The sequence below is a fragment of the Pteropus alecto genome, unplaced genomic scaffold (genome assembly GCF_000325575.1).
Source record: "Pteropus alecto unplaced genomic scaffold, ASM32557v1 scaffold761, whole genome shotgun sequence".
NCBI lineage: Eukaryota > Metazoa > Chordata > Mammalia > Chiroptera > Pteropodidae > Pteropus > Pteropus alecto.
In genome coordinates this window covers 432,916-455,082 of record NW_006431558.1, presented here as the reverse complement: position 1 = coordinate 455,082, position 22,167 = coordinate 432,916, and the positions used below count along the sequence as shown (strand labels likewise).

Below are 22,167 nucleotides of genomic sequence, written 5' to 3'. Positions count from 1 at the left end.
AATGTGTGATAGAAATGGAGGACCCTAAAAACTCACCCTCAGATAACCACAGAAGTACCAGGAAATTCTTTGAGATCGTTTTCCATCTGGCAGGGTCACACTGCCTCTGCTTGTTGGCATATTAGCTTTCCCCACTTAATGACATGTGGGGCCGTCCTGGGTCAGTGCATCGAGAGCAGCTTTCCTCTTCGTGAAGCCTGTGGATTGGAGCCTTTTGGGCCATGGTGCCCTTTGAAAATCTGTACTCCTGCTTCTGAAAAGCACACATATGTCTGTATTTTTTGGTGTAACGCTCAGGGTCATTGTAGTTCCCCTGATGCCCTTGGGATTCCCTTTTGGCACTCCCAGGGTGGTCCCAGGAGCACATTGTCCTTGCGTGCTCATTTTGGTGGCTAAGTGTGTTACATCATGACTTTCGTTCCTTCATTGAAGGAGCACAAGGGAAGAGACATGGATGGGATAGAAAAGCTGCATTCGGCATCTGTGACCTCAGAGCCACTGTGGGTGATTGCCGAGCACTGGTGTGAAAGCTTAGAGGTGTGGCACCAGGTGGCCTGTTTCTGCCCCCACTGAATTATCTCTTATTCCATTGCAGGAGTCATTTTCCGAGCACCTGGGCTTTACTGGTGGCATTGTCCAAGGGTGAGAAGCTTCCCAGCTGGGTGGGGCGGGAAAGCGGGCCACGTGGTATTGTTTCTCACTTGTTTTGTTGACTTTATTACTACTATTATATTGGTCCGATTTCAAAGGCAGAAATACAAATGCAAAGAAGAAAATAAAAATCTTTCACACTTCAAGGGTTGCCCACCATTAATCCCAAGAGGCAGAATTGCTAAGCAGACCTGGCTTCCTGGCCCTACTCTGTCACCTCTAGGCTCTGTGAACCTTGACAGCTTTCCTAAGCATCCCGAGCCAAACTCTATCCGTCTACAGAGAGATCTTTACACAATATGTGCTACCCACTGTGCTGTGGGTGTGTTTTCTCCAGCATTGTATATAACATGCAGCCCAGGCTTCCTTAAGCCCCTGTTGTTGGACGTGAAAGCTGCTTCTAGATTTTACCATTGCCAACAACATTGCTGACATGTTCTTGGAGCTAAAGCCTCCATCGTTTCTGTGGGGTACTAAACTCCTTCCAAAATCAGAGGCGCCGCACTGAAGAGCAAAAAAGATCTTCCAGTTTGTGTTTTTTTATACCACATTGCTTAGTAAGGTCTCACAGATGTGGGTTTGGGTCCTGGCCCTGGCACATCAGCAGTCATGTCACACTGTCCCCACTGTCTCAGTATCCACATCTGTAAACCAGGGCTCCTTGTCTGGAGAGACTGCAAGAAGCCTTTAGCCCTGCATGTGGCTCATTGTGGGCGCTCTACAGCATGAGCCGCTCCTGGTGTTTTAATGAAATGGAGACGTTGTTTGGTGTATTTACTAACAGCATCTTTTCTCACCCTTGCAAGTGTCTGAGTAGGACGATGATTACATAGTCACTCTCGACCAAGGACGGCCTGGGTTTATTTTAGCTGGGTTGAAATGGCTTTATTGGACGGGGGGAATCTGCCTGGGAAGCCACTTCTGTGTCCTTGACCCTGATGACCAGCCTAAGTAGGCCGGTGCAGGCCATCCTGGAGGTGGGAGCATGCCTCCTCCTCTGCCCACCTGCAAATTAACATTGTGTATTCTCTCTTCCACTCTCCAGGCTGGACCTCTACCGAGCCTCGGGGAAATTCGAGCTCCTAGATAGAATTCTGCCCAAACTCCGTGCCACCAACCATAAAGTGCTGCTCTTCTGTCAGATGACCTCCCTCATGACGATCATGGAAGATTATTTTGCTTATCGTGGCTTTAAATACCTCAGGCTTGATGGTGAGTATACTGAGAGAGACATTTGTTAAGGGGCGTTGTTATCCGCTGCTGCCAAAACTTCTGGCCAGCGTGCCCTCCCTTGCAAGGCAAGGCCAGGCCTAGAGACTGTAGGTGTGTTTGGAACAGTGAGCGGAGCAGCATCCTCAGCGTCACAGGCTTACAGGTCTGGGAGGAAGGGCTCTGGAAGTTTTGTGGCTGGATTGGAGCCCATGGCCTGGGAGAGGGGCTGGGTCTTTGCACTGATGCTTTGGGTCCAATGGTTAAGAGGTACGTACCCAGCAGTCCTGTTTTGGTTGGAAGTGACAGAAACCTATATTCCATGTGCATAAGGGAAAAAGCATAGACTCACATACCTGAACTTGAAGGGTTATCATGCTGGATCTAGGTGTCCAGATCATGTCAGGACAGCCTTTCTAGAGCTCTTGGCTCCTTTGTCCTCTACCATGGCTTTATTCACAATCATCCTCTCCAGGCTTCCCTTCCTTCTGCTCAGCATCCCCAGCAGAGAAACATCCCATCATTTCCCCTGGACGCTGGCCCTCATTAGGCTGCTTTGAACCACATGCTCATCTCCACTGCCCTGACGGCTGTGGAGCTGTCGCTAGTCAGGCCTGGGGCTGGAATCAGACTTGTCCCTCTCCAGACTGAGAGCAGCGAGGGAGGGAGGGAAGCAGACGCTGCAGGGGCAGGAGCAGCAAGTCCCTTGGGCACACAGCATTCTGCGCCCTCATGGGAAGTCCTGCAATTCTGCCTTTTTTTCCAGCACATAGGAGTTCAGGGTAGGAGGGGGCTGGATGAGATTCTGACAACATGCAAGACACATGGTGTAACATGTCAACTAACCAGGGAGACTCTAGGGGGAGTCCCCACCCTGTCAGACAGCAGGTGTGAACAGGTTCACAAGAAAATGAACTTGGGAGCCGCTGAGGTAAACACAATTAAGCAGGTTTTTTCTTTCCTCACACAACTCAGCCTTTAAACTCATTGCCAGGTGCACATCCATGGCCTGATGCTCCAGATCTTTTGTGCCAGCTCTTTTGCCTTTTTCTTTGTATCTTGTGGAACTGTGGTTTCACAGGCCATGGACCTGTGGGTGCTGGGCTGATCATCTGTCAGTCTCTGCCCTCCCCACCTCTGTCCAGAACCTGCCTTGTGTGCCTGTCTTGCTTCCTCAGCCCATTCTTAGAATTCTGTCCAGGGCAACCTTTACAAACACAAATCTGATTGTATGTCTTGCCTCGCCCCTCCCTCTGTGCTTTGGCCTCTCTAAGCTGCCTCTTGGTCCTTCACAGGCCAAGCCTTTGGGAGGGCAGGTTCTTGTCTATGTCACTGTTCCAAGCCCCCAGAGGAGAGGCTGTATGCAGAGAGCATGTTCTCACTCACTCCAGTGCCCATCCGTCTGTTCCTTTCTTTCCTTTCTTCACGAGAAGTGTCCTTTTCAAAAGGAGGAGGACTCTGGGCTGGGGGTGGTTTCTCCCTAGGACCTCTCATGGTCACTATCACGTGAGTAGGAGCTCTGGTAAAGAATGGAGGAAGGGTGCGGACTCAGTGACATTGAACCTTCCACCATCAGAGTGATGAGAGTAAGGACATAGGCTGGGTGGGGGAGGCGGCCCCTGTACCTGGGCCTGCCCATGCCCAGAGCTGGGACACCTGTGGGCACATCTGGAGCCCGGACTCTCTAGTGGGCAGCGGGCCTCTGCACTGCTCATTGGGACATATAGGTGAGTTGCAGGAAATGTTGAATTTTTGTTTCATTACAAAAATTAACTTCCAAGTTTGCCCAAGGCACCTCCGCTCTGAGATGGCAGCAGCCCAAGGAGCTTAGATACTCAATGATGCTTAGGGTCTTGTCCTGGGCCATCACTTGATAGTTTCTGTGACTCAGGGAAGGAGAGAGGCCTGTCCTGCCCCAAGAGAAATGAGTCCCTGATGTAAGGCACCTGTGCTCATCTGTCTGCGTGAATAGAAATTCCGTCGCAGTCGGCCTGAGGACAGGCGCGAGGCCTTTGGCTAGTTGCCTATTCCCGCATTTTTGGGATAAGCAGTATTATCAGCATTAGCTGGGGTGTCCCCCATCACCCGATAGAACAGTTGGGCAGGAGTTAGTAGTAACAGCGGCACCGATGGAGCGGCCCTTGTGGCCTAGGTTTTGCTGGGCTCCAGCTCCCGCCTCATCTGGTTCTCTGAGCAGCCCCGTTGTACGCAGAGAAGGTCAGCCAGCTCTGTGGGGCTTTCTCACCTGGGGTAGGGGGACTGGCATTCAGTAGTATCGCTGCAAATCCAAGTCACTCGCTAATCACAGCTCAAGGCCATGCATGAGCTGAGCGAGCGTGGCCATGACTCAGGTGGCCCTGGTGTGTGACATGTGGGAGCAGTCTCTGCTCTCCAAAGCTGGTGTTTTTCTGTATCTCCTCACCACCACCCACTTTTCCCCAGTCACCCCACTAACCCAGTTCTCCTGTGCCTGGCAGGAACCACAAAAGCCGAAGACCGGGGCATGCTGCTGAAAACCTTCAACGAGCCTGGCTCTGAGTACTTCATCTTCCTGCTCAGCACCCGGGCCGGGGGGCTGGGCCTAAACCTCCAGTCGGCTGACACTGTGATCATTTTCGACAGTGACTGGAACCCCCACCAGGTAAAAGCTGCTGGCCCCCTGGGAGGAGGGGCTTAAAGCCTCAGGGAGACCCTGCCGGCCATCATGAGTGCCACCGGCCTCCTTGACATTTTCCCAAGCCCTGGAGCAGCAACACCTACAGCTCCTGAGGCCTTTGGAGAGAATCCCAGAGTATTCATTTCCCTCTGTTTCTCAAACCAGAAGTAGCTTTTTATTCTGATGATGACAAAAATATGTGCCATCGTGATAGATTTTTTTTTAAGTCCTGGTATTACATAAATATGTAAAGAAAGTGGAAAAGGCCCTAGTCCTATCAGCTGGAGATAGTTGTCGCTCTTTTAGTGATGCAGGTCCTTCAGGGCCATGTTCTGAGCGAGCACTCGCACACTTGTGCTTTGTTAAAACATTTGGAGCATATTTTACGCACTTCTTGTACTGTTGCTGTTTCTTAGCTGTATATCCTCCACGGTGTGAGCTAATAGGTACAGAGATGTATTATCTTATAGATATAATAGTTCTGAAGTATTTCACTTTTACCCGTTTCATTGTAAAAGTAACATGGGTAAATGCAAATATCAGTGATTCCACTTTTCCCTTCCCCACCCATCCCGCTCTTCTCTGAGCTTATGCCATTATCTGTATGTTCTGTTTTTCACAAAAATACAGTGTGTTCCAACACACGTCCCTTCCCTTTAGCAGCTGGTGTGTTTTGCCTTTGTGTGAGCAGGCTGGGTCTCTACCCAGCGGTGAATCAGCTGCCAGCTGTCCCAGCATATTACAGCCATGAGACTTTTAATTCAAACTCCAGTTGGCAGGGGTCTGTCTTTCTGTTCCTCGGCATGACCACTAGCCCCTCTCAGGGAGCCCTGTCTTTCCTTTCTTGAAGCACCTACCAGGTCAACCCTGAAAGGTGGGATTGCTCGGTCTGCAGGAGTGTCCCTTTCACAGTTTGATTGCTTCTACCTAAGTCAGCTTCAGAGGCTCCCCAAGTTCCTCTCCCACTGATGGGCTCAGCACAGTCTGGTGGCACGGGTTATCAGTGTATAAATTGTAGCCCTGGGAGCATGCCCTGGGTGGTTGCTAGTATCCCTTCGTACCATCAGCCTGGGGAGTAGTTCCTGCCTTGTCCTCAATGATTGGTTAGTTTCTTGAGAGGTGGTTAGGACATGCCTCCCCCGTCAGCAGGCAGACAACAGGCAGAGACTCCCATGGAGTCCTAGCCTTCCTCAGTCACACTGGGAGGCATCAGAGGCCACTAAGCTCACTGCAGGGCAAGGAAGCATGTCACTGAGTGCTGGCCCTGCCAGGAAGCATGCTAGCCAAGCAAGGGGCCAAGCTGTGTCTTCCGCCAGGTATGGCCTTTGCCATCCCCATTGGATACAGATCTTGAGTTTGATCCCACACAGCGCCAGGCCCCTGACACAGGATTTCATGGTATCCATCCTGGTTTTTTGCTGGAGTAATAATCAAATAGCGTTAGCGGCTGTGGCTACCACTTTATCACCCTGTATTCCATACCAGGCGCTGAGCTGAGCACCTGATGCCTGTTCGCTCCTCTCATGCACACAATGGCCAGGAGAGGGGATCGTGTCTGCAGTGAGTTTTGAGGCTCAAAGAGGTTGGACTCAGACCCGGGTTGCACAGCAAAGAAATAGCAGGGTCCATGACCAAAGCAGGCATCGCCAACATGCTATCCAGCTTGGACCCCATCCAGTAAACTGTACCCTCACTGTGATATGGCCACAGTGAGCACAGGGCCCTCCTGGGGTAGGTGAGGGGACCCATGCAGTTTTGATAGGAGCTGCTTGGGAATATAACCACCCCCTTCCCCACGAGTTGTTCTCCAGAACTGTTTTCTTGAGTATCTCTCAAATCCCACTAAGGTAGAAAGTGACAATTCTGCAGGAACTCAGGGTCAAATCGTTCTGGTACAGGTTCCACACCCTGTACCTGAGCTCCTGGCTGTGTAACTTCTGGTTGGGGCAGGCAGAATGGCCAGGCAGAAGGCAAGCACGTGAGAATCGGAAGGCCCCCAGCTCTCCCGATGACTTTTCAAAGTCAACTTCCCCTTAAAACTCTAAAGACCTGGCTGGGGACTGACCGATGTCTCTTCCCCAGGACCTGCAAGCACAGGACCGCGCCCACCGAATCGGGCAGCAGAATGAGGTGCGTGTGCTCCGCCTCTGCACTGTCAATAGCGTGGAAGAGAAGATTCTGGCCGCAGCCAAGTACAAGCTCAACGTTGACCAGAAGGTGATCCAGGCTGGCATGTTCGACCAGAAGTCCTCTAGCCACGAGAGGCGCGCCTTCCTGCAGGCCATCCTGGAGCACGAGGAGCAGGACGAGGTGAGGGCAGCGCCGGCCCCGACCCCCTCCCTGGCGTGAGTGGTGGACGCATGAGCAGCTTTCATTTTTGTTTTTTTACCTTTTTTGCACTTTTTTTTTTTTTTTTTTTTTTTTTTTTTTCCTTTTGAGATAAAGGTTTTGCATCCCTTTGGAGTAAAGGGAGTGTGGGCTGAAAGGAAAGAGGATGAGTACTTGCTTTTTCTTTGAAGTGGTTTTTTTTTTCCTAAACTGCTGGTGAAAGATGCCGGATTGACAGCCCTGGAGACTGAAGTCCTCTATTTATCCACAGAGCAGACACTGCAGCACGGGCAGCGGCAGTGCCAGCTTCGCCCACACTGCCCCTCCGCCAGCGGGCGTCAACCCCGACTTGGAGGAGCCACCTCTAAAGGTGAGAGGGGTAGTTCAGTCTCCATGCCCATTCAATCCTCGGCTTCTCGGCTGAGACGGCCAGCAAGGGCCCTAATCCCACGGAGCGTGCGTGTGCGTGTGCGTGTGTGCCTCTCGCTGCTGTGTGGGTCCCCATCCACCGCAGCCGGACTGGGACCGCCAGCTCATTTCCCATGGACGCCGCCGCTCGCCTCCGAGCCCGGCCACCGCCCAGCCTGGCCTCTCCGCCCTCGAACTAAACGTGTAAAATCTCGTAGGAAGAAGACGAAGTGCCCGACGACGAGACCGTGAACCAGATGATTGCCCGGCACGAGGAGGAGTTCGACCTGTTCATGGTAAGCGCTGCGGGCAGGGGCGGCAGTAGCCTCTCACGCCTTTAAGGTGCTTAGTTTCCCACTCACACGAAGTGGGGCACTCAGAGGAGTTCACACGCCCTGCCCTGTTAACCTCAGATATAGCAAAGAGTCTGTGACAGTGGGTCCTTGGCAGATAATGGAGCCGGAGTGGCCTCACAGTGCCTCCTAAGTGACCCATCTTTCTTTCGTGTTCTAAGCATGTTTGAGGGGTAGTGGATCACACACCCAGCCCTCTTGCCACTTGGAACCCATGGTCTGCAAATGCCCGTCCTCCCGAGTCTCTTGTCCTTGAAGATCCCTTTCAGAGGGTATTAACACTGTCCAAGGCTGAGGGCCTGGCAAGGGCCTTGGTCACAGACTTCCCTTGCCCCCGGGTGAGAAGCATTGAATCAGATGGGACTCTTCTCCCTGTCAGGCCCTGTGCCTCTTAGCAAGGCTATACCCGGAGCCATCTCCCCATTTTGATCCCCGTTCTGTGACCTTCCCATCCTTTCCAGTTTTCTCTGCTCCAGAAGCAGAGCCCCTAGCCAAAGCCTGACATAGGAGCCAGGTCACCCAGAACTGCTGTTTAACTACTATTGTGCCATTGGTCTCCAAGGCAAAGAAGCAGCCCCTTGGCAGTGTGCCCCCTTGTGCATGCCACTAGCTCTCCCTGTGCTGACACCTCTCTCCCTCTGTCCTCACCCGCCTGCCGCTCCCCAGCGCATGGACCTCGACCGCAGGCGTGAGGAGGCCCGAAACCCCAAGCGGAAGCCGCGCCTGATGGAAGAGGACGAGCTGCCCTCATGGATCATCAAGGACGATGCTGAGGTGGAACGGCTGACTTGTGAGGAGGAGGAGGAAAAGATGTTTGGCCGCGGCTCCCGCCACCGCAAGGAGGTGGACTATAGCGACTCGCTGACTGAGAAGCAGTGGCTCAAGGTACATGCCAGAGAGGGCCGGCCAGGGCAGGGCTCGGGGACCAGCTTGACTTGGCCTTTGGCCAAAACCACAGGTTCCCTTCACCCGTTGTTGGTTTTTATTCTCGACAGTGACACTTTGGACATGGGGTCAGGTTCGCTCTGTGTCTCCCAACCAGATTCAGGAAGGAGTACCCGTGCCATCCCCAGGCAGCTCCAAACTTGCTGCTGGGTGTGACTAGCCTTTCCAGTTGTGAGAGTTCACATCATGAGGTTAAAGCAAAACATTGCTGATCTCAGCGTGGCGCTGGCCTCCTGGGGGCCTGTCTGTAAAAAACACAGTGAGAGATTAGTATGCATCTAGTCGCCCTGTGAAGTGGTCAGGAGCACTGATGAGGTCAGGCAACTCCACTTGGATATGTCACCCCTGGGAGCTGGACTACTGTCCCAGCTATGGGGAGGAAGGAAAGAGCAAGCCCCTGACAAGACTGGCAGGTGCAGCTGCTCACAGACGTGACATAAGCTCTCGTTTTCAGCAAGTAGCATCCAGCTCTTGTAGCTGCAGCTGCAGAATGCTGAGTCAGGGCCGCGGGTACCTGGTGGGCCCTCCTGATTCTGCCCCCCCCAATTCTTCCCACCCCAGCCAAGGGCCCCACTGTATCTGCATGGGTCTCCAGCAGTGAGGTCATCACTGGGGTTATAGTGATAAATCGGACCCTTTCCCATATTCGGGGCTTTGAGTGCAGAGCTGATGATTAAGAAGCCAACTTGGAAATTACTTTGTCAAATGTCCCTGAAGCAACACCTTCTGGAAGGCAGATGCAGCATTTGGCTGCACCCTGCTGAGTGTCACCCCCACCCCACTCGCCGCATGAGAGATGCTGCCTTTGGTCATACATCCTGGGGCTCCCTTGGGTTGACTACAGCCCTGGTCCCCTCTTAGGCGCTCAGGCAACTCCAGACTTTCGAGCTCGCCCACTGAGCTATGCATGAGAGGGGCCACTGAAACATGTCAGGGAACCAGGCCAGCTTTGGGGTGGGGCGGTTGATGTGTCCCATTTTCAAGCCCAGGGCTCTAGGGTCTTGAAGAATCCCCAAATGAAGAAACTTGGGCCCAGATACAGTTCCCATGGAGCTGTCACCAAACTTGCATTTTTGAGTAGATGCCTTTTGCACATTTGCTATTAATGTTTTGCATACATTTCCTTTTCTTTTTGAAGTATAATTTATATACTGTAGAATTCACTCATTTAAGATGTACAAGTCAATGATTTTTACTACATTCACAGAACCATGCAACTTCATCACAAATCAATTTTAGAATATGTTCATCACCCCAAAAAGAAGCCCTCTCCTCTTTAGCTGTCTTCTCATCCCTTTATTTTCACTAGCCCTTGGCAACCACCCAATTCTGGACATTTCATACAAGTGGAATCATGTAATATGGGATCCTTTGGTGTCTGGCTTCTTTCACGGGGCAGAATATTTTCATGGTTTATCCCTGTTGTAGCACACAGTATTCCTTTTCAAGGCTGAATAATATTCTCTTATATGGCTATATCACATTCTGTTTATCCATTCATCGGTTGATGGACACTTAGGTTGTTTTCACTTTTTGGCTTTTCTAAATAATGCTGCTATGACCATTTCTGTACAAGTTTTGTGAGGACATAACGTTTTTCTTTATCTCGGGTATGTACCTAGAAGTGGAATTGCTGGATCAAATGGTAATTCTATGTTTAACCCTTTGAGGAACTACCAAGCTGTTTTCCAAAGTGGCTGCACCGTATTACATTCCCACCAGTAGAGTACGAGGGGATTTCTCTGCTTTCTTGTTAATACCTGTTACTATCTGTCTTTTTGATTCTATCCATTCTAATGGGTTTCAAGTATCTCTTTGTGGTTTTGAATACCATTTCCCTAGTGGCTGATGATGTTGAACATCTTTTCATGTGCTTATTGGCCACTTGTGTATCTTATCACATGTGTGATTTGCAGATATTTTCTCCTTCACTTTTCGCTTTCTTCATGCTATCCTTTGGAGCGCAAAAGTTTTTAACTTTGATGAAGTCCGGTTTATCTATTTTTCTTTTTGCATGTGCTTTGGTATCACGTCTCAGAATCCATCGCCAAACAAAAGGTCACAAAGACTTACTCCTATATTTTCTTTTAAGAATTTTAGAGTTTCAGCTTTTACATTTACATCCATCCTCTTTAAGTTCATTTTTATGATGGCATTAGGTCACGGTCCACTTTCTTTCTTTTACATGTGGATATCCACTTGTCTTAGTACCATTAGTTGAAAAAACTGTTCTTTCGCCATTGAGCACATGGTTTTTTGTATATCTTATTAAATTTGCATTAATTTAAAAATACGTTTGCCCAAAACAGACACTCTTCTCTCTTGGTGGTGGATGTGTAACTGGCACCACTTTTTGGGCAGCCGTGTTGATGCCATAAATGGCAAAATCCTTCAGAATGTTCCTGGCTCTTGCCTTGCTGGCCACAGGACCAGAGACTCTGGTATTAGACATTCTTAGGGCTACCATAACAATCACCACACACATCGTGGCTTAAAACAACAGTAATTTATTTTTTCATAGTTCTGGAGGGCTAAGAATCCAAAATCAAGATGTCGGCAGGGCCTGGTACCTCCAAAAGCTCTAAGGGAGGGTTTTTCTTTGCATCTTTCAGCTTTTGTGATGGCCCCAACATTCTTTGGTTTGTAGCCCCATCACTCCATTCTCTGCCTCTGTCTTCATGTGGCCTCTCCCCTGTGTCTCTCTGTGTGGCCTTTTCTCTCATAAGGTCACTCTAATTGGATTTTGGGCCCACTCTAACACAGGATGAACTTATCTTGATTCTTAAGTAATTACATCTGTAAATAACCTATTTCCAAATAAGATCACATTCTGAGGTTCCAGGTGGATATGAATTTTAGGGGACACTGTTTAACCCACTCTACCCCTCTGGGCCCACAGTGCCCACCCTCTTCCCCTTGCAGACCTTCCTTCAGTCCCTCTTGCCTGCCACACACCCTCCATCCTGTTCCTTTGGCCTGGTTGCCTTTCCCTCCCTCCACCCTTTAGATGTCAACTTAGGCGCCACCTCCTTTCTCCAACCCCTGAACAAGACATGTCTGCTCCATAGTCAGAGCACCACTCACCCTTCTCCCTGGCACTCAACACGTTTTTCACCATGTTTACAGGAAGTCTGTCTGATGAGTTCCCTTCTGGTTTAATTCAGTGCTGTGTCCTCAGTGCCAGGCCCCAAACCCAGCTCATGGTCACAGCCCATAAATACAAGATGAGTGACCAGCGTGTCCCTTTGTGCCCTGACCCCACTCCCTTTTCTTATTCCAAGCTCCCCTAGAAACCTGGCTCCCCTTCACTTTGCTTCCAGGGACAAACGTTCAAGTTACTTATCATTGAGAATGAGTAAGTCGAGATTATTTTAAAATTAATGTTGTTGTTCACATTCATGTCCTTCAGCTCAGCAGTTTTACTTCCAGGAATCTGTCTAGAAGACAGATGCTGGTCATAGCATTAATAGCCGCACCCGCCCCAAATAATGGACACAGCCCAAATGCCCAAGAACAATTAAGACCCTTTGTACAAAGAAATACTAAACAGGCATTAAAAATTATGTTGCAGAAACGCGACAGGAAACATATCCAGGATAGAGTAAGCAAAAACGAGTCACGGTATGGTGCGTGGGCAGGATCCCATGCTGTCTGCCTGTGCACGTGTGCGTGGGAGGTGGGAGGTCCTGGTGGCGGATGGTGGTGGCGGCTGCACACAATCTAAACGTACCTAGTGCCACTGAACTGCACATTTAAAAATAGTTAAAGCGGTGAATTATAGATTATATCTGTTTTGCCCCAAATTAAAAAAAGATGTAGCGGATCCAGAGCGGAAGTGTTAAATAGGGTCACCTCTGGGTGGAGGGAGTACCGGGTTCTGTTCCTCGGGCTCCGCACAGTGAGGATGTACTTTTCCACTGATAAAGTATAGCTGTTTATTTGTGAAGGACAGGCGTGGGTGGGGTGCACTTGGGGGGCTGCAGAGCTGGCCTTTCATGGCCTCTCAGCCTGTGAGAGCCCGGATATGTGTCCTGCCCCAGCCAGACCCCAGGGTTTGCGCCGTGGCCTCAGCTTGTCAACCTCGGTGCTGGCTGTCCTATTTTACCACTATTGACCCTGAAGGCCATCGAGGAGGGCACGCTGGAGGAGATCGAAGAGGAGGTCCGGCAGAAGAAATCATCGCGGAAGCGCAAGCGGGACAGCGACGCCGGCTCCTCCACCCCGACCACCAGCACCCGCAGCCGCGACAAGGACGACGAGAGCAAGAAGCAGAAGAAGCGCGGGCGACCGCCCGCTGAGAAGCTCTCCCCCAACCCGCCAAACCTCACCAAGAAGATGAAGAAGATCGTGGATGCCGTCATCAAGTACAAGGACAGGTAAGCCGAGGCATGGGGTGGGCGGACAGGTGCAGGGGGTCCTCAGAGGTGCCTCGCCGGGCCTTCCATGTGTCCATTAGCCTGCTGCTGGTGGTTTGGTCACTCTACAGACCGGTTGAAGCTCTGTGTCTCGGTGCCCCTGCCCTCATGGACCTTACATTGTGGAAGAAGAAAGTGCACAAGCGGTGTCAGCGTGAGGAGAGGGAAATTAAACGTGGCAGGGAGGTGGTGGAGCCTGAGGAAGGAAGGTCCGCGGATGAGTTCTCCGACAGAGGCAGCAGACAGAGGCAGCAGCGGGTGGAGGAAGGGCGGGGCTGGTGAGGTCAACGATATTGATGGTGACAGAGGTGGAAGGAGAGGGTGCCTGTGCTGTAATGGGCACCTATCTCACGGCCAGGGGACCGTGGCGGAGGCCGGTGTTGCTTCAGCAGAGAGGGTGCGGCCTTCCTTCTGTAGACTCTCCTACCCTCTCCCCGTACCTGCATCATGAGGCCGGTTTTCACACTGGGCCACTGGGGTCGGCCACATGTTGAAAAGACGTATAGGCTCCGCTCTGGGCACTGCGACCCCTGTCCTCACAGACACAGAATAGGAGCCAATGCATGCATTCAGCCTCAATGGATCTGTTTGTGGATCACAAGTACCATTTAAAAAAAAAGAAATAACGACTCACCCGCAGCCCTCCAAAGAGACGTGCGCATTTTGCCAGCGCAGGGTGGGTTGCGTGGAGCTGCAGGAAGTGGCCAGGGATGCAGGACCTGCAACTCGCCCAGAACTCGGCTTGTTCTTCCACTCCCCAGTGTCTTTTGTGGGGACATACTGACCGTTATGTTTGTCCCCATAACAGAAGAGTTGTACAGCTCAATTTTATCGTATCACTTTGCAGTTAGTCACAAAGCACAGTAAGGAAGAATGTTGATTTGTTGGAGGGATAAGTGTTGAGGTGCAAGCTCTCGGTGCATCATTTGGAGAGACTTTGACCAAACGTGAAATTTGGGTGGGGCAACGATTGTAGTACCCAAATAAAGGATGCAAATTGACCTTAAGAAAGAATCTTTACTGTTAGAGAAACAAATGACAAACTGAAAAAGAGGCATATGCATGTCCAGCTGCTAGACTTAAAAAATGTAGTTAGTGTCAGTATCGGGAAGAAAATACTGACACTAATTTGCAAACCTGATCTTCGAGGCAAATTTCACAAAGAAAAATGTACAAGATAAAATATGGAATGTGCAAAAATTTAATGAAAACAATAGACCCCAGTGTTTTCTTTCTAGCAATGTTTTTGTGAAAGAAACTTAAAATTACCAAAATGAAGAAGACTGTTGAAGGTCAGTGGGGCAAGGATGGACTTTTCAAAAAGCCATGCTGTTCTTTTTGATATCCATGTGGAGAAGAGCTTTGACCCTCCCTCAACACCGTACGTATATATTACTTTGAAAAGGATAATAGACATAGGTGTTCTAGAAGACAAAGCTCTACAAGAAGGCATGGGAGAAATATTTCCTGGCCTCGAAGTAGGCATAGACTTCCTCAACAGGACACAAACACCATTTCTCACTAAAAGTAAGACTAGCTGTTCATCAAAGGACATGCTCATGAGGACAGCGAAAACTCCTACTACAGACTGGGAAAAGAAAACTCAATTTTAAAATGGACAAAAAGCACAAACAGACACCACCTGGAAGCAGATGTCCTGATGACCAGTCAGCGTGTGCAGAGGTGCTCGGGGTCACTGCGACGACGTCGAGGAAATGAGCAGTAAAGAAAATGGGAGTGAGATGCCGCCGCACGCTCAGCGGGATGCCGCAGTTCCTTCCAGTGTCGACAGGGCGCGGGGCAGTAGACCTCACGCTGCTCACGGCGCGCACTGCTCCTTGGCAGTATCTTCCAAAACTCAGCCTGAGGATGAACCTCCTGACCCAGCACCTCCAGCCCTAGCTGTAAACCCGAGAGAGCCGAGTGCGTGTCCACCACGAGACTTGTACGAGCACGTCCACAGCAGCTTCAGTTGTAACTGCCCCAAACAAAACAGCCCAGTATCCCCGCCAGGAGGAGGTATTGATGAGTCATACAGCAGAATTCTAACCATGACAAAAATAAATAGCACTGCTGCATGGAAAAATCTTACATTTTTGTTGAGCGAAGAAATCAGGTGTTAATGATTACCTACTGTGTGCTTCCAGTTATATGAAGTTCAGAAGCTGAGCCATGATGATGAACATTGAATAGTGGTTACCTCAAGACGGGGAATTGACAGGGAGGGAGCACAAGAGAGCTTTCTGGAATGTTGGGAATATTTTATCTGTCATTCTGGGTGTATACATGAAAACGTTCATAAAAGCGTGTATACCCTTAAGATAGGTGTGCTTTCCTGTGTGATGTTACACCTCTGTTTAAGAAAAAATAAACGTGGAAACAGCAACTTGAACTTGTTTAACGAGGCCTGAGATATTTTCAGACTAAAAAATAATGTTAAGTGTCAGTCCACTTTTTCGTCATCCTGTGACTTACTGAAAAACGTTGCTTAGCATCATATTTAGCTGTATTTCATGTGCCAAAAGTAAAAAATGTCTTTCCCAGCTGCTGCAGACAGCTGTTCTTCCAGCCTGTGTAAGATTAGGTCATAAATCAGGCAAATTAAAACTGGCTTTCAGGGTTCAGCGACCCCTTGTTGAAACTTTTATTGCAGGATGCTGAGATCCTGGTAGGGATCTGACATCTAGTCGGATGAGAACACCAACACTGGAGTCACAGAGCTGCACTGCCAGCTGACGTCCGACCCGCGCGGCGGGACGCCTTACCAGAGGGCGATAACACGGTTTGCATTTAACCTCACAACCTCCTGGCATCATTGGATAGCATCACAGAACCAGGAATTCTCCCTGAGACAGAGAAGGACGGTAGAGGAGTTCCAAGGGGGACAGCAAATATGACCATTAAAGGAAGCTACCATGTGCTGGCCTTGAGAAATGTCTAATTCACGGTTGGAGCAGGGCCGTCTACTTCCTGTTTTGCTGGCGGTCACACAGAAAGAGATCAAATGGGCACATAAACCTAGGAAAACAGCCATATTTTCCTGGTTCAAAGGTTACCTAATCTGGCAAATACTTTCAAAGATGATGTTTGTGTTCAAAGTTGATCTAGTTAATGGATATTTTTGATATTCTTGACAAACTGAATTTGAAACCACAGGGAAAACAACAGTATGGTTCACCCTGTTGTGAGGTTGGGTGACAGTCCACAGACCACCCGCACTTCTGACACCAGCTGCAGAGTTCAGGGATCCCCAAGACCACCCTCAGGCTCGATGGTTCTCTGGAAAACTGACTCTGAAAGCTGTTATACTCATGGTAATTGAGTTTGTCATAGCAAAAGAATAAAGATTCAGGTCAGCCAACGGAAGAGGTATGTGGAACAGCGTCCAGGAGAGTGCCCGCCTGGAGCGTACTGGTGTCGTTTCCCCACGGAGTCACAGACAGTGCTGGCAGCATTGTGAAACAACATGCATGGAGCATTGCCCACCAAGGAAGCCTTGATGTCTAGAGTTTTTATTGGAACCTGGTCACATAGACACAACCGACTACTCCCATGGCTGACGTGTCTCCAGCCCCTCTGTGAGTCGAGATGATACCATGTGACCCAACGCCCCCTAAATCACGTTCTTAGACTATCTGGGCCCAAGGCAACCATCAGGCAAGACATTCCAGATGCTGAGAGATCACCTCCCAGGAGCCAAGGGCAAAGGCCAGAGCTCTCTTTGGGCCAGGCTAAAGTCTTTATGACATACCTGTCACACACCTGGAAGGTTCTGAAGGACTGGCCGCTGCTTCACACCAAAGAGAACTAGAGTAAAATAAAATTGGAGGTCGTCTAACTCACATTTTTTTCTCACATTTCCAATTGTTCCTTTCTAGAAGAGAAAAGAAAACATTTGGATTTTTTTAAATTGCTTTCCGGAACCCTATAATTAGCTAAATTCTGTACTTGAGTTAAATCTGGAGCCTGAGAAGAAAATGAATTGTTACAGCTTGGTTCTTCCTGGATGCCAAAGAATGATTTCAGGATGTAGTCAGCATTTGAATTCAGTCGGGAACCTGCTTTGTGTAGCAGGAGGGCGTGGTGCTGTTGTTACTGTCCCCAGTGACCACAGGTAGGAGCCAGGCTTGGACCCTGATGCAGTGATTCTCAGTGGAAGTGGCTCAGCTGTGTGTCCGTCGCATGCCTGAGCAGGGCCTCCCTACCGTCAACTGGCATCACTCCAAATGTTGCTTTTTGTTGTTTAGTTCAAGATCTCCCCACCGCTGCGCTCCCCCCATGCCCCTCCCCCATTGCATATATATACCATTACAGTCGTCGTCTTCTAGTCGGCAGGATTTGAACCTCTGATACAGTCTTGTATAGTTTTTTGTATTTACATCCTCATCCACAGGAAGATAATGACCTATCTTGGAAGCTTTGCTCCTTCCTTTCACACCTCCCGAGGTCCCGTGTGCCATGTGAGTGGCACTTGCTGGAGTTGTGTGACATCTGTCCTTCACAGCCATAGTCCTCTAGGGGTCATAGTGAGAATGCACTGTCACAGGTGGCCCCAGCATCCAGGATGGCTTCCAGAAGTGTCTCATAAGGAGAGCCTGAAGACAAACGGGGACCCTGTAGGGTAAGAGGAGGGAATAAGTGTCACAGACAGCACGTGCAGAGTCCTGGGGGCCAAGTGCACAGGTTTCCCAGGATCAGAGGAAGCTGAGAGGCCCCCCCCAGCCAGAGGGCCAGGCCAGCATGCAGGGCCTCACAAGTGCCTTCTCTTTGGTGCTTGGAATTCTCATCTGGCATCAAAGAACCCACTGGTCAACAGCCAGATTCAAAACCAGGATTAAGGAATTAAGTTGGAAGTAGGAATTTGCACGTTATAATGTAAACATGCAAGTGAGTTAGACACAGGCTCCCGGGTTAGGTTGGGATCTTGTCTCTGGGCTGTGCATGCTTCCAATGGTGTCTTTGTCCCTTGATCCTTCAGAGACATTCAGGCAGTTTCCAAATGCCAATCAGCAAGTGTGTGCTCTGGGACACACCCCTTGGGGTCTTGGGAAAAGTTTCAGAGAAGTGCATCTGCTGGAGGAACAGCCTCAGCAGGCAGGCTCCAGAGGACCCTGTAGAGAGCCCTCTCTCCTCCCCAGGCTGTAGTATAGAGTTCAACCATTACCATCTCCTCCGTAAAGACTGTGTGTCATAAAGGCTATGTGTCAGGCAGTGGAGATGTGTCAGGTCCAAGCTTCCCGAATTTGATGATTGTGCTGAGGTCACAGGAGACAATCTCAACGTAGGCCCATACAGCTCAGAAAGATAGCGATGTGTGAAAACTGCCCAGGCTAAGCGCCGCACGGCTGAGCCCCGCTGGGCAGACCCTCTGGGTCCCCTTCCCCCTGCCAGAGGGAGGCAGCAGCCCTGGAGGGGCTATGAGGCTTGAGCATCACAGCGATCTGGCTTCTATGCTCATCTCTTTGCTTCAGTTTCCAGTTCTGCAGCACAAAGTGGAAGTTCTTATGTGGGATTATGGAGACCCCAATGAAGTAACATGGGCCAGGCACACAGCCCAGAGACCAGTTCCACTTCCACTGTGGGTGAAGAAGGGCCCCAGCCAGATCTGTGGTGACACTTTCAGTCCAGGCCGGTGCCTGCTGGCACTTTCCCTCTGCCCTTGTACCTCCTTGATTAGAATAAAAAAGAAGATGGCTCTTCAGGGTTGAAAGGTCGTACCTTGATTTCCTACAAAAAAACTGGGACAACATAACAAGCCCCAGGAATGGTTCTCAGGCTGAAGCATTCTCCAAGAGAGGTCACCACATGTGGCTCTTAGCCCCTTAGGACAGACCCCTGAAGGGGAGGGAGAGTCTAGAGGGTAGGCGGGTATGAGAGCCCTTCCCTGAGGGGGTAGGGCAACCTCAGGGTTCTCCAGCTTTGGCCCTTCATCTGGAGCCCCAGCTCAGCATGGGTGAGCTCCAGAAGGAACAGGCAGGCCTCCACCTGGAGGTCCAGGTCTGGGGTTAGCGCTGTCTGCTCGGCACTCAGCCCGGAACCTGGTGTGAGAGGCACTGACGTCAGATGTCTTGAGAAAAATGCTGATCCCCATCATCTAGCCCCAGGCCAGCCTGCGTGTGAATGCAGGTGGGGCTCAAGGCCCGGTGGGGCTCAGAGCCACAGTGGAACTAGCCAGGTGGCCTTGCAGAACCTTGCAGAGGTTCTGAGCCTGCCATAGAATTTACTGAAAGAAGCTCCACCTGCATTGTTTATTAGATCAGTTCCATCCCCAGACATTGTACCCTAGTGTTGATCGCCATGGTAGAGAGAGACCACACACACCCCTACCCCACCCCACCCCCGCCAAAAAGCATACAAAATCAGGGCAGCCAATTTAGAAAGGTCTTAAAACTAGAATTACACAAAGCTTCAAACAGGCCTGGGATAGGTAGCTGGACTCGAATCAAGTGGATTTGGGCGAGCAGGTCGCACCTTGAGCCCCTGCTCCTCTGCCTCCCTTGGAGTCCCGTCCACGTGAGATCCTTCTAAAGTGATCCGTGCGTTTCAGCAAACGTGCTTCCTGTGTGCAGGGGAAACAGAGATGTTTGTGAAAACAAGGTAGTAAACAGGTAACAAATATTCACAGAGGCTAAAAGGAAAAGGATGAAAAAATGTCGATAAATAAGGTCAAGTAAATGAGAAATCACCAAAAAAAGTAAATTTAAAATTAAGCCTAGAGACAGCTAGATAAAAGGATAGATGAATTAAGAAACATTAAACTTCTGAGGTGAAACTAGTAGGAAATATAAGGTTAAAAATTAGCAGGAGGATGGAAGAGGGTGGGTGCGAGTCTCCAGATAGGTGTTCAGGTGGGTCCCTCAGCCTCATACCACAGCGGCAGTTTCCCAGGCCGCTGACCCCTAGACACACCACTGCCCATTCTCGGAGAAGCCAGAGGCTCCCTGGCACCCTCAGTTCCTGGTGTGGGGATCCTGTTGTTCTTGCCAATTCAGAAGAGGCTCGGGGCCTGCTGCTGTGGACCTGCTCAGCACTCTGGGAGCAGAGCTGCTCACCCTGATGAATTCAGAAAAGCAAGCACACTTCTCCACACTAGTTTTCCAGCCCTGCAGAAAGTGGCCTTAGACTTCCCAGCACTCACATGACCAATTCTGCCCAGCTTTCAGAAGTGCTCTCTGCAGTGCTATAAGGTGGTCATCGGTGCTCTGTCTGTTGTCCTAGTCACCCATGGCTAATGCCTTCTGAGGGCCTGCCACAGCACAGTGCCGACGCTCGTGGCGTTCACAGTCTGCGTGGGGAAGCTGGCGCATACACAAAAAGGAGATGCCATACCTAGGAGCATGTCTAGATTTTGACCCGGCTTCTGCTGCTTGCTTTGTGACCTGGGCCTTCCGTCTCTCTCCTCCAGAGCTCAGGGTCTGACCTCCAAAATAAGAATGTCAAGCTTGGGTTACTTGTGGGATGGGTCAGGGTTTCTTTAAAATGAGATTTGGTTTTTATTGTTGAACTGTATTAAGAAACATGCCACCCCCAGATGTGTCATTGGCTCATTTAAAACTATCAGCTCATTTGAAATGTTGGCTCATTCCTTAATCACCATCAGAACCTACAGCCAGTCTAGCCCTCTGCAGGCAGGCAGACCCTGCAGCAAAGCTTCCCCCACTCTCTTTACTGCAGCGGTGAGCTGGGAGTACAGGCGGGCAGCCTACAGACCATTCTCATTGGCAGGCCCCTTGGCAAATATCATTTCCTTTCACTCGTGCTTGGTCAGAATTTTTTCTGTGCCGCAGAGCCATAAATCCAACACTGAGATTGATTTTTTGGGGTGGATAGATGTCCAGCAGGTGGAGACTCTTAATAAAATGAATATATATTTGTAAGTAAGTGATCTACCCCCAAATTTCTCATTTTTCTGATCCTCAAGATATCCTTTACTTGATAATATGCCCTCATTGGACCTCTGAAATAATTCTGTACTAGTGCAGTACCTTTTTAATGTTTCATTATTTCATTTTCAAATATTTATGGAGTACATTGTAAGATTATGTTTCAGATCAATGTTCTGCTAAATCAGTTCTGAAAATCCTGAGCTGCTCATATCCAGGACTCTTACTGGCTCAGTACACTGACTGAGAGTCAAAAGAGAAAATAGTCTAGGGCTAGAGGATGTCATTGAGAAATGTTCTAGGAAGATGGTCTGAACTGGTCTCTAGGAAAGAGAGCAGGCTGGGGAAGACAGAGGGATTCCTTCCAGCAGATCAGGACCACTTCCATACTTCTTAAGTGGGATCTGTCTTGAGCACCATCTTCAATTGATTGCTTCTGCCTGTCTGAGTCCATGGGAGCCCAAGAGATACTGCTGTGATCCATTTTTAATGTCTGCCCTGGTCAGAGGATTTGGAAATTAGGACACCAAACTGTGTGTTACTATCCCTGTTACAGACATTCTGTTTTCACATCAGAGGCCAGCGAATCTGCACATCGGCAGAAAAACAAGTTTGGCCCATTATCTGTGTTTCTATAGCCTGCAGATTAAAAATTTTTTAGATGGTTTTTGGGAAAATTAAATGAATGCAATATCTCATGATGTGAAATTACATGAAATTCACATTTCACGGTTTACAAATGAAGTTTTATTGGAACAGCCAAAGCCCATTTGCGTACACGAAGTCTGTGGCTGCTTTTGTGTAACAATGCGAGTCGAGTAATTGCCACAGATTCAGTATGGTGCCCAAAGCCTAAAATATTTACAGTGGCTGTTTACAGAAAAGGTTAACTGACCCTCGATGTAGAGCAGCATGTGAGAAAGTGTGGGAGAGTCCCTGACTTAGTCTAAGGGACCTCTGCTTAGGTCCTGCCTGCCACCAATTTTCTGTGTGTCTATAAAAGGGCTTTCATAGCTTTCTGGTTTTTCCATCTGTTTAGCGAGGGGTATGGGTGGATGATCCCTCAGATACTGAAAGTCCATGTTTTTTTCCTTCTCTGATTCTCTTTGTTCTTCCTCGTATTATAATTTTAGTGACAAATTCAATAATATGCTCAAAAATGTGTTAGTTTAGACTTTTTGGCTCTATGTGTCAGGAACCCAGTTCTAAGTCCTTCAGGCAGAGTGGGGATTCCTTAGGCCTGGAGGCCACGGAGGAGTTAGTGAGGACTAGCTCTTGGGGCCCGGAGTCATTGGCCACATCTCCTCCCACACTGTTCT

General features: G+C 49.6%; 1 protein-coding gene across 4 annotated transcripts in view; it reads left to right on the top strand.

Annotated features, from left to right (window-relative positions):
- Positions 1-22,167, top strand: part of SMARCA4 (SWI/SNF related, matrix associated, actin dependent regulator of chromatin, subfamily a, member 4) — a 68,410-nt gene that overhangs the window by 37,301 nt on the left and 8,942 nt on the right. For 2 of the 4 annotated variants that reach the window (XM_006905857.3, XM_006905856.3), the window contains exons 22-28: positions 596-642; positions 1,697-1,863; positions 4,338-4,501; positions 6,599-6,826; positions 7,471-7,548; positions 8,272-8,490; positions 12,673-12,926. In XM_006905857.3, the coding sequence (XP_006905919.1) occupies positions 596-642; positions 1,697-1,863; positions 4,338-4,501; positions 6,599-6,826; positions 7,471-7,548; positions 8,272-8,490; positions 12,673-12,926 (1,157 nt within the window). Of the gene's footprint in view, positions 1-595; positions 643-1,696; positions 1,864-4,337; positions 4,502-6,598; positions 6,827-7,115; positions 7,215-7,470; positions 7,549-8,271; positions 8,491-12,663; positions 12,927-22,167 lie in introns of all 4 variants that reach the window. The other 2 variants (XM_006905855.3, XM_025040077.1) reach the window with 2 other exon arrangements.